At 47.4% G+C, this 17,856-nt stretch overlaps 1 protein-coding gene across 1 annotated transcript in view; it reads left to right on the forward strand.

Moving 5' to 3' along the window:
• LOC146825650 (protein AF-10-like) overlaps positions 1–17,856 on the forward strand; it is a 1,293,306-nt gene that overhangs the window by 654,517 nt on the left and 620,933 nt on the right. Inside the window, exon 10 of the mRNA XM_085607649.1 lies at positions 8,607–8,670. Coding sequence (XP_085463775.1) covers positions 8,607–8,670 — 64 coding nt within the window. The remainder of the gene's footprint in view (positions 1–8,606; positions 8,671–17,856) is intronic.

Raw genomic sequence — 17,856 nt, forward strand, 5'->3', positions numbered from 1 at the left:
TGGGGAGAATCGAGGAGTCAGGGAAACACCCAGCCGGGGTCTCTACCTGAAGGGAGCAGCCGCTCAACCTCTTCCTCAGACTGCACCGGGACGCGGAGTCACCTCCTGGTGATGCGTCACCGATACCCCAATCACAAGCAAGAAGACTGAACCGAGAGCAGCCGCTCGATCGATCGATCCTGTGGACTTCCGAGTCTGTAACGCGGCAAACACCTCCTGGTGTGCGTTACAGCTGGCAGTCCCTGTGTCTCTGGTCGGGCTGGGAGTTACGACTCCAACCAGCAAAAGCGCCACTGCGCTTGGACTCAGCCGAGTCAAAAAGCGAAGCTCAATGGTTGACCGGTAGAGCTTCCGGGTCCTTCACAGGTGACGATGGGGCAAGACACGGCCCAGGGAGTAACGACTCGACCTACCTCCGTTCTTGCCTTACTGGAGCACCACTCCGGAACACTGCTCTTCACGAAGCAGGTACGTCGGTGTAAACACAATATCCGACAGCCTTGTACCTCCCGGTTCCTCCCTTTATAGGGCGTGTTTTCCTTGAGTTATGTAACAGCTCTCCTGTTTACATAAGGGCGTGTTTCCCTTGAGTTATGTAACAGCTCTCCTGTTTACATAAGGGCGTGTTTCCCTTGAGTTATGTAACAGCTCTCCTGTTTACATAAGGGCGTGTTTCCCTTGAGTTATGTAACAGCTCTCCTGTTTACATAAGGGCGTGTTTCCCTTGTATGACAGGAATTCTTGACACCCCATATCCATCAGGATCACCACAACGATGCTCCAATTTAGGAAATAGTTGAAGACTCACCTCTTTAAAGAAAACGCAACCACAATGCATTAGACATTCACAACCCAGCCACCTCTATTACACTTTGACTTTTATTTGACCCTGTGCAGTCCTCTGCTGCCTTTTGGTTAGGTTTGTTTTCTAGAAACAGCATATAAATACATGCATATGTACCGGGCCCAAGGGACACCATCTCAATTCATGAAAACACTAAACCCTGCAATGCACTATATTGTCTGGCCACTAGCCCTTCACAATGCACTGCAACCTATGGACACCCAAAAATCAAACTCAGTGATACTCTGGTTGAGACTCGGCATCTGAGTATAAATACATCTCAAATACAGTCGAACTACTGATAGCAGATATGACAACCGACCTATTTCATGCTTGAATGGTATTGTCCCCCCATAGTCTGGGTAGTGCTTGAGTTCTAAGCATTTCTGTTGCTATTTTGAAAGGTTTCCTCTTTTTCACACAGAATCTCTATGTAAATGAAATAGAAACAGGAGCTTCAGAAGCAGGAGATGTGAAATACGGTTTACTGGGGAGAGGCTGTGTTCAACTTCTTTTGGTGAAATATTCAATTGATAAATGCTTTCAAAGATTTTAGTGTATTATCCATTATCTTGTGTTATTCCTCCTAAAGAACTAGAATGTTCAAGGTTCCGTGTACGTTATTAGGTCATTCGCATTTTGTCTGTCAGTTTTGGGCAAGTCTCTGGCTGAACTCTTACAAGGAATAAATCGTATTCAAAATGTGTACCAGTGAATTGCTCTGGATTCACTGTGCTACAGGACTTCTACAGTCTTTGCAGTGAGTGCCTCTTACCCCATGTCCTGCTGAGGCCAGTGCAAGGCTGTGCGGAGTATACCTCTACACACTGCACTGAAGATCTTGAGACGGACGGAAGGAAAGGTGCCTGACTGAACTGCAAATGAACCACAGAGAACAAGCTGAAGGTTGTAAGCTTGTTTGGGAGTGGATGTCTCAGAGAAAAATTAACAGTGATCATGCGTACTGTGCGGCTGTTAGGTTTTGAAACCTCCTCTCGAGACCTGCTCATGGGTAATGGTTATAATGGTCCGTGCCAAGTCTGTGTGCTATGTGAAGTGCATTCTGAGAACCAGCTTGTTCATCTAGGTGTGCTAGGTTCTCTATAGAAATACCATTTACATAAAAGATACTATGACTTTAGTTAGAAGGGCAGAAGCATCTAGGCGCAGTGTTAAAGAAGGGAAATCTAACAATAGTTACGTTCTCCAGGAAATAGTTGAGATGGCAGGTGTCAATATTGTGGCAGGTTCCAGCTCTCCATATACTATCTTTTAGGAGAAATTGTGGAGAGAAAAGTCTGTTAGCATGGGCGGGGGATGTTTTCCTCAGATTTGAGTTGAGAAGGGTTCAGTGGGAAATTTATAGACATGATGGTTAACTGTGCCTTCCATTTAGATTCAGAAACGGTTCAATAGATAAATATTACATTGCTAAGCAGATGCCAGCTTCATTAGGTTTTGGCGACCAAAAGAGCGAAAAGGTAGCAAGAAGTAATTGCTAATTGTGTGTGAGCGTGAACAGTTTGACAGTAAGCTACTTATATCATGCCCCTCAGTTTTTAGTGGGAAATTTCCAAGTTATTTAGTTTTGCACACAGAATATTACTTAAGGTGGGAGCTGTTCCCAAAAGCAATAGGGTACACAGCAATCCCATGCCAGTGAGTTGGAAAGACTATTGGAGGCTGGGGTGATAGAACAAGTAGTTTTTTGCTGAATAGATTCCATTAATGCTGACTCGACATTCGATTAGAATGGTCCGACTATGTGACTCTCATGGGCAAATTAATTAGAGCAAAGTGTGGATAATTTTCCATAACCAAATATTTCCAGAATGTTGACCCCTATAAAGGATTCATGCAGGTTTAGTACTGGTGACTTATGGGTAGCTTATCATCAAATAGATACATCTGAAGAAGAATCAGATACCGCTGCAGAAGAATAGTAGATAGCTTTTTACTTTTATGATTATTTTCAATACCTACGAATACTGTTTGGAATGGAAGTCGCAGTGCTCTAAGGTCTCATGCATGAAATGTTGCGCGGGTGGAAGGTGTTTATTATTTTCAAGATTACATTCTTACCATAGGGAAAGCAAGTCAGGAACAGGACGCAAAAGTAAAGGAAGTTCTTAACCTGGAAAACAATAGACTAATAATTGACAATTCTTAATGCAGATTTGTGGAATTTAATTTACCTTGTATATCTATACATCAGTAGGCGAGTGAGAAGCAAGAGGCAGGACCCAATTGTCTTCCCAAATAATTTATATAATAACAAAATGAGAACGGATCCCCTATTTCATTAGGTACGGTACCTATAACCACTTTTTAAATGTTTTTTCTGGCATGCTGCTAACTTATCCTCCATGTGGTCTTCATCATTCAGCCATCTTCTAATAGTGCCTCTCAGAGTCAGAATGGCTTTCGGCAGGACCAAAAAAGGACAAACGTCCGCTATGGTATGCAGGGGTGATGTGTGTGGATTGTGCTTACAACCCACCGACTTGTCAGGAAAATCACATTTTCTTGCTACCTGGGATAGTCCGAGGGGGTGTACCCTGTTAAACATTCATCAAGGCATCTCACCCTCCATAGTACCTGCCTCGCCTCGGTCTTCCCGCACATTGAGGATAAATTGGATCAATTTAATAGCCCACATATCCCCCCACTATTTTTCAACATTGACCAAGACTTTCCTCATGAACATTTGTCTAATTGAATGGAAGTCTTGTGCCAATTTTAAAACTGCACTTTTCGCTATTTAACTCACCATCACTGTTCTTCCCTTAAAAAAAAAACAATTCCTGTGTAGTCAGCCATTGCAGCACACCCTGGGAGTACTCTGTGACCAGGGTGGAAACCCAATGATGAAGCATATCACCTACTAGGTAGGTGAATAAGGGTTCTTTTAAAACACCCTACGGGACCCAAGGCAGTGCGCCTAAAAAAAACATGAAAAAGTGGTTATAGCTACAGTAGCTAATGAAATAGGGGACCCGTTCTTATTTTGTAATTTACCTTGGACATAAGTAAAGGATTAAAACCTAGAAAGGTACTCGTGCACGCTGCATTGGACAAATCTACACCCATTAAGAAAGCTGAGTTATAATTTTTTAGACCTAGCGGAGGTCTAATCATTATTCTGACCAAAATGTCCTAGTATCACCCAGCCCATGAGATAGTTGATAAAACAAAGAGAAATATATGAGTGGCACTCTGAAAAGGCTTTCCAGAGTGTGAAGTCAGCCATTGAGTGTGCACCTGTCTTGAGGGCGTTTGACCCCAATGAGGCAGTTTAATAGCCATGGATGGAAGTGGAAAAGGATTAGGAGCTGTATTATTCCCATTGTGGAACTGGAAGAAGTGTAATATTGTATTCGTATCACGTTCACTTTCTCCAGAGGAGGAAAAATATTTAGTTATTGAAGAAGAAACCTTAGCTTGTGTATGAGGGTTAGGGCATTTTAAGGAGTGTGGAATAGGAAATGCATACTGAGGAGTGACCACAAGACCCTTGTTAAGTTAACTTTGATGGGGATGTACAAGGCTTCTTTAAGGATTTGTCAGGTTGTCAATGAAGTTATATAAATATGCTTACAATGCACAGTGTGACCATCGGCAGAAAATGAGGACGACACGTGGAATGTTTGCTAGCTAATGTGGGTTGTGGTACTAATTCAGCAGTGGGTAAATATGTTTGGAAAAATAGGGAAGTTAACGTTAAAACTGTGTTGTATTAATGATTATGTGAACATTGATTGACCTAGGAAAGCTGTGTTACCTGTGGAAACTGAACTTTACTGGAAGCTACATGGAGCGTTGACTTGGGATGTTTTTTATATTTTTGTTTATATCAGAGGACTCCTGTTAAGAAACAATATTGTCAATTGTGTCATCAGTAACCAAGAAGGGAGTGAAAGATAGCTTTTTGTGGCCTGGCAATTGAGGCGTTCTGGAAAGGAGTGTTCTCTTCCGCCAGCGTCGCCCTTCGGTCAGTCAATGCCAGCTGTTTGCCGGACAGGTACTTCCATAAATTATGGCACATGGTTGCTGAGAACTTGCCGCCTGCACCAACGTATTGCATCCTTGCCAAATTTGCCATTCGGCCAGGCCTAGACACAACCGACTGAGAGAACAAAATGCTCCTTGGTGGTCCAAACACAAGATCAGAGAGGAACTTAATTGAATCAGAGTATTGAAGTGAGATAAGCTACAAAGCTATCCAGTCTTTAGCAGTGGGCTAGCCCAAAGCCCTCACTAGGAATAAGTAAACAATAGGTGTAGGAAATACGATCTGCTTTTCATGGTTACCCTCACTTTTTACCTGGTATTATGCTGTTTCTGACGGGGATCCTGCTAATCAGGACCCCAGTCTCTGTGCTTTCTCCCCTAAATTGGCTATGGTAAGTATTTAGGTATACCCCAGTCCCTAGTATACGGTACCAAGGTACCCAGAGCATAGGTTCACCAGGGGTCTCCCTTGGGCTGAAGCATTTATTATGCCATCCAAGGGAGACCACTCGAACTGTGACTACAGGCCTGCCATTGCAGCTTGTGTAAGCTAGTGCTAGCACCACTTACAGCAGATATAAGCTTCCTTATAGCTGTGGTCACTGCACTTAAAATCTGTAAGTCACCCCTACGGCAGGCCTTTCAGTCCTGAAGGCATTGTGCTGGGTTCTTAGTGTGAGGGTGCCCCTGCATAGTCGGGATACCCCTACAACCTTCGGAGTCCATTCTACCGGGTTGTAAGTGCATTAGCAATTATATATAGAGTGGTCCTGCGTCATTACACCATGACAGCCTCTAAACTGGCTGTAACGAACCCTGCCATGCTTGGTATCAAACATTTATTTATTTATTTTACAGTTTTATAGAGCGCGAACCAGACCCGTGAGGGTATCAGAGCGCTTACAGGATTGAAGGGGGGGAATAAAACATAAGGATGGGAGGGATCACACAGGGAGATAAAGGGATACAGGAGGAACACGCAGTTTAAAGTCCAAGCTACATGAGGGAGAAAAATTGAAGCATGCAAAGTAACAATAAAAAGGTTTCCAATCCACGAGGTGCATCATGTTGGAATCATACCCCTGCACCGTAAAATGGTGTGGGAGGTACGATTCCATGCACTGTAAAGCTCTTCCAGGTGGCCCTCGGTACCAGTCTTCCAGAACCGAACAGCAAGCGAGTGCTGCTGCCGACTAGAGACACGTTTCTTCCCTCCTGCTGCTGAGCCAAGCTCGAGCAGGGGAAGGAAGAACAATAGATATCCTGACACAGGGAGGTGGGGCCACCTCCCAGACAGGTTTTAGTGTATTGGGGCAGGGTGGGGGTGCTTGCCAGTTCCACTGAGACTGCTTGCAGGTCACATTTGGTGCCCTCCTTGCATACTCCAGTTCAAACTAGTTCAGGGAGCCGTTGGCTACTGCTCTGGCGCAGAATTTGGCAAAGGACATGGGAGTATCCTCCCCACTGTCCGGCCCCTCCTCTGGGAGGGACCCCTGAATCGTCCCAACCCGTTCCTTAGGGTACTTAAGGGCTTACCTAATGGTGGGTCCCTAGATTCGTCATGGGACAAGATTCAGATCAAGACACCACTTCATCTTCGACCGTCTGGGCACTCTGGACCAAGCTGGACTATGCTCTGGGCACCGACACTGCAACTGGGAAGACTCCTGCTGCTCCTGGTCTCGTCGTCCTGCTCATCCGCTGCAACATCTGTTCTCCATACAGGATCCTTCCAAGAAACCTGAAGGAATCTCCCTTGTGAAGGAGTCTTCCCCGCATCTGCAGGCACTGCAACAAAGCTGACTGGTCTGCTGTTCCTGGGCTCCCACAGACTCCAAAGGGTTCAGCAACACAGGTGGTAGTTCTACAACTCCCTCGAGGCCTTCACTGTCCTCTCACTGAGTTTGAGGCTAGTATCCCTCATCGGAACCGCCGGAACCAAACCCCTGTGCAGCTCTTTGACCTGCCGTTGCCAAGGCTTGTTGACTCTCTTCCTCAGAGATCTTCAGGCTCCAAGAAGCTCCAGCCGCAGGCATCTCCTACAGCCAAGATCATCTTCCTCACCACATCTCTTGCACTGTGGGCCTGCATCTTTGGTGAGCTGCTCGAGGTCCTCTTGCAACTCCTGTGTCTCTGGCCTCTGGGTCTTTTCGAGGGTTTTCTTTGACTCCAATGAGCTCCCCTGATTGATCGATAGCCTACTCTGACTCCCCTGCTTGTGGTGAGTCACTTGGACCTTGATGGTCCTACTTCTGCATTGTTTTCGCTTGCCCCGTTGTTTGCGGTTGCCAAGGCTTGTTGGTGCCCCCAGCGAACACAACCCTCCAACTCCCGTCATCCGTTGTGAGACAGCTCGTGAACGGCTCCTGATCTTCCACAGCGCCGCATGGTCAACACAGCTGCAGCTCGAAGGTCATCGTCAACTCTACTGTATCTCCCGACATTGGTGGGTTTTCTTCAGTGCCTTCTGGTCACTCCTGAGTAGCATAGACCCTGTCCCCTCCGCTTGCATGTACCTCTCAAATTGAATCCACCTTTGGTTTCCACCAGACACTTTCACCTTCTCCTCCAGCGGCATCTTCCTGAAGTCCTCCATTGAGTTTGGCGGTTTCCCACGCCACTTTACTCCAATGCACTTGGCTTCCCTGATATAGGTATCCTGGTTCTTGGGGTATCCACGGATGTGGTCGCTCTCCAACCTTCTGCCTTCCACGGGGCTTCTTCAGGGTCCACTGGGAAGGGTCCTTCTTTAAAATAACAACCAAAACTTACCCATTGACTTGACTTGAGCACGCTGTCTTGTTCCCACACTGCACACGGCCTCCGTGGGGTTCCTGGGTAGTTACCTCGGGTTGATCCCTGGGTCCCCAGCATTTCTACGTCCTCTGAGAATAGTCTTGACTCGAATCGCGATTCGCATCCCTCAATTTTAGTATATGACTTGGTCTCCCTCTGGCGACCACCATGTATTACTATTACTTACCTGTTGTTATTGCAAAGTAATGTATGCATTTGTGTTATATATCCGGGTAGGAGATATGGTTGTGTGTTGACTGTCTTATAATGAATACCTATGTTTATAAATACATTGTGTGTTTCATTTTCACTTAACCTATACCAATAAGATTAAGATTTGGTCAAACAAGCTGCTTTACACTCCTTGAGTAGCCTGAAGACTGCTCTCCACAGCTACCACTTAGAGAGCTTTCTAAGGTTGCCTACGACTACTAAACTCACCATAAGGGTTTTCTGGATTAGTGCAGGGTGCTACATTTGCATAAGTAAGCACCATATACTAAGCCAGCCTCCTACAATAGGTCTCACCAAATAAAGCTAAAGCTGTCTGTAGCTGAGACCTAAGAGCAAAAGGGGTTCATGCTTAACTCTTTCACATATTCATGCTTTCACAAATTTTAACCAAAGCCTGACTCATTGGCTCTTTCAATCTTTTTTTATTGTCTTAGCGTTTCTCTGCTCTCCGTGATTTTTTTCATCTGTTGTGACATGTTGTAATATGAATTGCTGCCACCTTGAAAACAGATGCATTTGTAGGAAAAACTTAGAAGATGTTAAATTTGATAGGTTGTTGTTTATGACAGATGTAAAGGTATAAAGAACCTAATGGAATACCGTGTTTTCATTTATGGAGAAGAGGTAGTCATAAATAAAATATTTCTTCTTACTTAGAATGAACAAAACATTGCAGCTTGAAAACTGATGATTAAAGGAATTGGTTGTATTTATGTTGTAGGAATTTTGTCTGGGGAGTTAAGCTTCAAAAATGGATCTTTTGATTTACCCACTCTCTTGTCACAGTAAGTAATGTTTATTTAATTTTGCAAATTATATTTGAACAATACATTGTTGTACCTTTGTTATGCCATTGATGTATGTGAATTTGATATCTATCCATACACGTTTGCTGAATGGCCTTGTGGAATCATCTGCATCTGTTTTCTTGATAGAACTGTTTATTGTTGTCTCAATAGCAACATACATTCACATTTTGTTTGGGGTGCAAATTGATGATGGAATCACCTTAAGAATGTCCAAATCCCCAGGTCTAGACCTTCACCCAGTCTCTGTGGTGCTCTCCTTGTAAGACCTAAAATGAGAGCACTCCCTGTCCTCTTCCCTCCTTAGAATACGTCAAAAACCGATCTTATTATTCAGCATACATTCCTGTGCTCAAACCTCTTCCTAAACTGACCTTCCCAATGCTCAGTACATCTCAACAGGTGGCAGTGGTCTTCGAGGAGTCCATGAATCGGTGGATGGTTCTTTGCAGTCTTCTCAAGGAAGACTCTTCACAGAGCCTATAGCTCAAGCTCACTCTGAAAACAAATGCCCATGTACACTGTTCTGGGCCACATCTAGGGGATTTAACTTTTAGTGTTCTGTGGACCAGTCAAGAGCCTCTCCTGCATAAGTCTTCTAGAAATGGCAACAGTTAAGTTGGCAGTGAAGGTCCTTTTCCCCCCAAATTCAGGTGAAGCAGATCCAAGTTTTAACTGACAACACAACTATCATGCACTATTTGAACAAGTAGTGGGAGTTGGGGTCAGTTCCCCTTTGTTAGAAAACCAGAGAAGTCTGGTCTCAGGTTATAGATAAAGGAGTTAGTCTGTCAGCAGCTCTTACAGCAGGGAAGGAGAATCAAACTGCCAACTTCCTCAGCAGACTTCTTTTAAAGTAATAATTTTGTGTTTGCTCAGAGGTGATCTATCCGGTGTTTGCCATGTGAGACTTTTCTCAGGTTTACCTTTCTGTGACAAGTTCCAAATGAAGTGTTCCTCCTGTTGCTAGAGTCGGCATCCTTGACATGCTTTTCTAGGGAGTGCCCCGATCTTCACTGGTATTATGATCTGCATTGTGCCTTTCCATTGTTTCTTCTTCTCTAGAGAGTAAATTAAAATAATTAAAATCTCAGAATATATTAAGGTCCAGTGATTCTAGTATTTTCTGATTGTGCCAGGTAACTGTGGTACCTGAGCATCTTAACTCCTTGCCTGCTCTTAGGATATATGTATACATCATTGAAAGATGTTCCCAGGATTATGATGTGTATATATATATATAAATTATAGATCACATGCACATCTGTATTTGAGGGAAGCTAGCATGGGTTCTACGTCAATTGAAAGACCTGTGCATGCTGGCTAACTCACGCTAACATAATGTGGTTCATGCAGTGAGTGCTCCCCCCCCCCCCCCCCTCCTCCGCCCCCTATGGCTGACAAGGTCTGTCTGCACAGAATGGGCCTTCTGTGAAGCAGAAACTTATCCCTGGTAGGATGAGTCTCCGCTTCACCCTCCTGCTCTCTACTGCTAACTGCTTCCACCTAATGTATCACAGCTGTACACATCAGGCTGGATGATTAGTCTTCAAGCTGAGAACAGGAACCACTCCTTAAGAGGTAGGGTTTCCTGCTCTCTGCTTTAGGCATTTTCTTCCAGACAGTAAGAAAGAAAGCAGCAGCGATGAAGCAGCTTTCAGGCCACCATTTCTAGAGCCTGGTCTGATCGGCTTTTACAGGGATAGGTAGGCTGGGACACTGGCTGGACTAGATTGATAGAGAAAGACTTTGAAAAATGTCTTTAAAAAGAAAGACTTGATGATAAAAAATAAAAAAAAAATGTATTATAATAAATGAATGTAGCTATCCCCCTTCTGTTTGAAAAGGCTCCCTTGAGCTGATGAGCTTTTGAGAGATGCACCTGTGCGCCAGAGAGAGGTACTGAGACCTGAGAGGATTGTGGCAGCTTTCTCAGCAACCCCAGATGAACTTTGTTTTTTATCTCTACTGATGAAGGCTAATATCTAGAAATGCATGTGTCTAGAGATTCACAGCACTAACCTGCACCAACCTTGGTGAAACACTTTAGCAAAAAATCAAGTACGCATTCAACGTGAACTGCATTTACCATAATGCTAAAGGGTGAACTGGTTGGGAGGTCAAGCAGTGTGCTCCCATCCCCCTTCTACCTACCTTGCACTGTTCCCCGACATAGTGGGTCTGATCACAAGTAACATTTTGCAGTACATAAAGTAGTACTTCAGTAGTACTTCTCACTTATACAAAATGTTTTTCACCTTCACCTCTCCTAGCTTTTCTCTGGGAAGAAGTTCACACATACAAAGTTTACTACTTGAGAGCGGCTCAAAAATTGTGAATAATTCCTAGAACATAGAAGGAATTAGGAAAGGTGCTGCTCATTTACTCTTCACTGCTCCAGCTGCGTAGCACCCATAATGCACTGCAAAGGCTTTTTTTAATAAATATTTTTTAGATCCTGGTGGTGTTCCTGAAAGAAGGGGCAGAGGCACCACAAAGCATTTGTTTTAATGTTGTGGAGGGCTTCAAGGGGTTCTGCAACCCCCCACAACACAGTAAGTCTCCTGGGTCATTAAATCTATGACCCCAAGAGAACTTACCATATTTTATGCAAAGCAGTCCATGCTGGAGCTATATGTTCTTCAGTTGGAGTGCATAGATCCTTCGTGGTTGGTGCTATGTTTGCATTTTGTTGCCTGTATTTAAAAAAAAAAGAAAAATTAATGACTCCCGGAAAGGCTAATAGGTTTTCTAAATAGGGTTTATTTAAAATATTTTGTGACAATCGCTATTGATAAACATTGGAATGTGTGAATTTATAAAATATAAGTTTGATTATAGTTATTGGTGATGTTCTGACAAAGCCAATGAATCTACTTTTCATATGTCAATGTGTAGAGCTCATGATAAAGCCAATAGGCCCACCGTTTTTTATATTTTGGTCTTCTGACCCTTTAACAAAGTCAGTAGGTCTGCCTTGCTTAAAGTGGCACCCTTTATATTGTTACATGATGTAGTCAGCTGTGTCCACCCACAGAGAGGGAGGAGCTGGTGGCTTGGTCACCCACGGGGGCGGGCCTGTGCCCAACCCTGCACCACCCAGGGTGATGGACTTTTAATTTACATTTGAACAAAAAATAGAAATTCAACGGAAAAAGACAAAGGTTAAAGTGATGTTATAGTTGGGAATTGTAATAGTATCTTAATTTATATATTTTTTAAACTGAGAAATTGACTGAAAATAAAAAGTTTGAAGAGACGTTATAGGTGAAAATGTCAGTTAAAACATAACACTTAAACTAACAAAACCAAATAAATACACTAGTTATACTTAACTAAACAAACTATAACTCGTGCCCTAAAGTAACTTTAGATCGTGCCCTGGACCCATATGCATCACTCAGTCAGACATTCAAACACAGGAGTCTTAGGGGAACGCAGGTGTGGGTTAAACTTTGGCAGGGACATGTTTGTGCCCAAGGAAAACTGAAGAAAATTTCTAACTTTTGGGAAAGAATTAGGGAAAATTTGACAAACTTCATGTTCAGTAGGTTCTTTCAATCGGCTCTTCTCCCAAAAGGATTTCTGGCAGCCATTAATAGTAGCCTTGGGATGTCTAGAGTTTGAAACATGATGGTTGTTGTATTTTTCCATTCGGCCAAGAGGTGACAACTACAACTAAAAAACAAGTGCTATAACCCAACATTTTGCTTTCAGTTGCTTTCCAAATTTCATGATGCACTGCACACAGTTTGTTGTATGTGGGCACACAGAGTCCATACGAAACACATACATGTCCAGTATGCCCACGCTCAAGCGGCCCAGAGAAACACAGTTTTGGCTCAAGCCCTAGTGGAAATATGTTTCTGCAATAGGGAGACTGGAGGGAATTACCTTGTTTTCGAAACATAATGCAAAAAATGTGACAAAATTCATGTTCTACTAGTTCTCACTGTCAGTCAGCACAGGGTTGAAAGGGTGTAGGACCCAGCTATCAGAATATTAGACTTTCTAGTTATTAAAATTATATGGTTGCAGTATATTTCATAAGAGCTTAAAGGCGATACCTGCAAACAAAATACCGGACAATAAAGCGGTGTAAGAAATTGTGTTACTGATTGAGGGGGGTGAAACAATTCTCAAGCAGCAATTGCAATTCTTCTCAGACTGAAGTCAAAACCTATCCCTAAATTAACCTGTGCTTAACCCTCGGGTAGCTTGGCAGAGGCTTAACTCAGGGGCAATGTGTAAGATATTTGTGAAACACTTCAAACAAACAGGCCACCCCCCACGCCGCACGGCTCCTCGTGTCTGACCGAGTCTCTGCCCTCTGCTCCGCCGCTGCCAAGGGTTCGCCCCTGGTATTCGGTAACTGTGTTTTTTGTCTTTCCCCCACTGTACTTGCCGTGGTCTGTATTTTATTCCTTGTATTGTATTGTATTTTTAGGCGCTCCCTGCAGCCCTCTGTGCCCCCCCGCTCCCCGCCGCTGCTCACCCGCGGCACCGCCCCCTTTCCCTTCTGGTTCCCCTGCCCTCGCCCATTGGCCGCCCCGCTCCCGCCTCCCAGCTGCTCCTCCCTCCCACTTCGCCTCATATGGGGGCCGCGTGGCGGCCGGCCCAGCGGCCGCGTGCAGCGGGTGCGCCACAGGCGCGCCCCAAGACGTGCCAAAGGCAAGACCGTCCGCGCCCAGCGCCAGAACCCCTGGACCCCGCGCCCCCTGCAACGCCAGACTGCACTCTGATGCCAGCACCCTCCTCGCACTCAACACAGAATGAGACCGCCCCTGCTACCGGGCCACCCCGAAGCGCACCCAAGGGCCCTTCACCTGCCAGAACTGCAGATTCACCAGCATCCAACCCTCCAAACCACCAGCCAGAGAACCCAACCACCTCCGCTGCATCCTCCTCAACACCCGCTCCGCTCGCAAGCACGCCATCGAACTCTGGGACCTCCTAGACTCCACCGCCCCCGACGTCGCCTTCCTGACGGAGACCTGGCTGAACGCCACCTCCGCACCAGACATCGCCATAGCCATCCCACAGGGCTACAAGATCTCCCGCAGAGACCGCACCAACGGAGTGGGAGGAGGAATCGCCATCATCCACAAAGACTCCATCAGAATCTCAACTAACACCGACGACACCCTCACCACCGCCGAGCACATGCACTTCCAGATCCACACCGACCCCAACACCACCCTCAGAGGAACACTCATCTACAGACCTCCCGGACCCCGACCACAGTTCAGCGACACCATCGCCGACCTCATCAGCACCCACGCCCTCGGCTCCACGGACTACATCCTCCTCGGGGACCTGAACTTCCACCTCGAGAACAACAACGACGCCTACTCCACCGCCCTGATCGACAACCTCGCCAACCTTGGACTCAAACAGCTCGTAACGACACCCACCCACGCCGCTGGCCACACGCTGGACCCCATCTTCTCCACAAGCCCCCACATCTCCTTCAACCACACCACCGAACCCCACTGGACCGACCACAGATGCGTCCACCTCACCTTCAGGAAACCCACCACACACCACCGCACCCAACAGCTACCGCGCCGCTGCTGGGGCAAGGTCACCGAGAACCAACTGACTACCACCCTCACCCTGAGACCACCCACCGACCCAGACACCGCCGCGACCAACCTCACACAGTGGATCAACAACTGCGCCAACACCCTCGCCTCTCTCAAGACCTCCACAACCAACCACACCAACATGAAAGCCGCCTGGTTCACTGAAGACCTGCGGATCTCCAAGCACACCTGTCGGAAGCTGGAGAAGAAATGGCTCCACGACCGAACACCAGACAACCACACAGCCCTCGAGCGCCACCCGCAGGCACCACAAACTCATCAGGACCGCCAAGAAGACCGCCTTCAAAGACCACCTAGACAACAACGCACACAACACCAAAGAGCTCTTCAGCATCGTGAAAGAACTCTCCAACCCCAGCTCCAACACCAACGACATCCCAACATCACAAGACCTGTGCGACTCCCTGGCCACCTTCTTTCACCGGAAGATCACCGACATCCACGACAGCTTCAACTCCGACCCCCCGCACCCACCACCGAGTCCACCACCCCTGCACCCACCACCGAGTCCACCACCCCTGCGACTACCACCCGTACCAGTCTCCTGACTGCCTGGTCCAGCGTCAGCAATGAAGACACTATCAAAACCATGAACTCCATCCACTCCGGATCCCCATCGGACCCCTGCCCTCACCACGTCTTCAACAAAGCCAGCACAACCATCGCGCCCCACCTCCGTAAAACAATCAACTGTTCCTTCGAGACAGCAACCTTCCCAGAAAGCTGGAAACATGCCGAGATCAACGCCCTTCTGAAGAAGCCCAAGGCGGACCCCAAGGACCTCAAGAACTTCCGGCCCATCTCCCTGCTCCCATTCCCGGCAAACGTGACTGAGAAGATTGTCAACAGACAGCTGACCCGCTACCTCGAAGACAACAACATCCTGGACCCTTCCCAATCCGGTTTTCGCAGCAACCACAGCACTGAGACCGCCCTCATCGCCGCCACTGACGACATCAGGACCCTGATGGACAAAGGAGAAACAGCCGCCCTCATCCTCCTGGACCTATCAGCAGCCTTTGACACAGTCTGCCACCGCACCCTATCAGCACGCCTCCATGATGCCGGTATTCAAGAGAAGGCCCTGGCCTGGACCACATCCTTCCTCTCCGGCAGAACCTAGAGTGTCCGCCTTTCATCCTTCTGCTCAAAAATCACCGGGATCATCTTCGGCGTCCCACAGGGATCTTCCCTCAGCCCGACGCTGTTCAAAATCTACATGGCACCTCTCGCCCACGTCGCACGACAACATAACCTCAACATCATCTCCTACGCCGACGACACCCAGCTGATCATATCCCTCACCGAAGACCCCCACACCGCCAAAGCCAACCTCCACAGAGGAATGAAGGCCGTAGCCGACTTGTTAAAGGACAGCAGACTGAAGCTGAACTCCGACAAGACGGAGGTCCTCATTCTCGGACCCATCCCATCGGCCTGGGACGACTCTTGGTGGCCCCGGAACCCACGGACCACGCACGCAACCTGGGGGTCATCCTCGACTCCACTCTCTCCATGACCAGGCAAGTCAACGCCGTCTCCGCCTCCGCCTCCTGCTTCAACACCCTCCGAATGCTCCGCAGGATCTTCAAATGGATCCCCCTCGACACGAGAAAAACCGTCACCCAGGCCTTCATCACCAGCAGACTCCACTACGGGAACGCCCTCTACTCAGGAACAACAAACAAGCTCCTGAGACTACTACAACGAGTCCAGAACGCCTCGGCTTGACTAATCCTCAACGTCCCCCGCAGCAGCCACATCACACCCCACCTGAGAGGCCTGCACTGGCTCCCCGTCAACAAGAGGATCACCTTCAAACTCCTCATCCACGCACACAAAGCACTACACAACACCGGACCCACTTACCTCAACAACCGACTCAGCTTCCACACCCCCACCCGAAGCCTCCGCTCAGCCAACCTCGCCCTCGTCACAGTCCCTTGTATCCGGAAAACCACCGCGGGCGGCAGATCCTTCTCCTACCTCGCCGCCAAGGCCTGGAAAACTCTACGACAGACCCAGGACCTGCTGGCCTTCAGAAGACTCCTCAAGACCTGGCTCTTCGATCAGTAGCGCCCCCCCCCCCAGCGCCTTGAGACCCTCACGGGTATGTAGTGTGCTTTAGAAATGCAGTGATTGATTGATAGCACAGTGAAAACACATCAGAAAATGATCCCACACCATATTTAGAAAAGTAGAATACTTTTTAATAAATAAAACCAGACCAAAATGACAAACATCCAATCTGTAGAACCGGAGATATGCAGGTTTAATGATTTCAGTAAAAATAGCACCCAAAAGCACAAAGCGCCACCTGTGAATATGTGTTCAAGCCAGACCAGGTCTATGTCACACGTTCAGGCGGGTGGCATGGTTAACCACTGAAGATGGCTGCTGTGTGAATTACGAGCTCCCAACCTGTGCCCTACTCTGCCATAACAGGGGCATCCCGGGCAAAGAGGCATGTTGTAGGTGCCGGCTTGAGCCGAATGGTTGCAGGGGTGACCGGATAGCAGTTGAGCTGCGAGGAGAGCGGTCATATTTCTGAGGCCCGAGGCCATGACCAGGTTTTGTGATGCAGAATTGTTGAAATCAGGAGATTATCTCTGCTTATTCCTTGGCTGGCTGCTGCACCCCCGAGGGAGCTGGGGGCAGCTGCCCCTCTGACGGCTGTGTGCATAAGCCAGCGACAGAGTGCCTGAGGGCTCTGAGCAGTGGTGGTCATCTGCAAAGTGATTGCAGGCTGGCTGCCAGAGATTTCTGGCCTCACCTTACCCTGCTTGGCCCCCCGAATTTGGCATAATAAGTGACTGCGGTGGCAATGGCCGCCAACTGTACCTCGCCCCTGGTGCGTGGACAGCAAGATTCCCTACAATTTGGTGAGCAGCTGAGCCGCTTAGACAGCACGCACTGTGGTTTAACACCCGGGCCTCTCGTCTATGGTCCTGATGGAAGCCTGCTGAGAATTACACTGGTGACACAGTCTGCACAGCCCCGACCGGACCGCAATGGGACATGCACAGTGATTTATTGCAACAAGGACATGCTCTGAAGCGACGATGTTTGCCCCTTCAGTGAATACACAACCTCTATCCCCAATCTGGAACTTCCATCTGTTGTCCCAATGTTGTGCCCACCCCAAGCGACTTATTTGGAGCCTATAGCTGAACGTTGAAGTCTTCTTGGGCGGGGGTGGAGGTTGGTGATCAGGCTAGCCTCCCCCTCCAACTTTCCACCCAGGAGTATGGACTGTATACTGCCCTAGCGGCTATGGGCTGTTCCTATCACTTGGGAAGGGCCTCTAGATCCAACTGTGCACCCTGTTGCAGGGGTGGAGGCCTGGAGTAGTGACTGTTTTCTCCTGTGCCCTACCTCTGCCGCTGCAAGGTGTTGCCCCCACAATGCTGTGTCCCAGGTGGCTGAATAGTGTGTCTGCCCAGAGGCCATGCTCGTACTGCCCTGAGTATTACAAACTATCATCTGCCTCTGTTCTTATCTCACAGATTGGTGATGGTTGTAGCTTGGTTCCTATAGAACAGTGAGCAAGGGGTCCACG

Source organism: Triturus cristatus, chromosome 5_2, assembly GCF_964204655.1.
Source record: "Triturus cristatus chromosome 5_2, aTriCri1.1, whole genome shotgun sequence".
Taxonomy (NCBI): domain Eukaryota; kingdom Metazoa; phylum Chordata; class Amphibia; order Caudata; family Salamandridae; genus Triturus; species Triturus cristatus.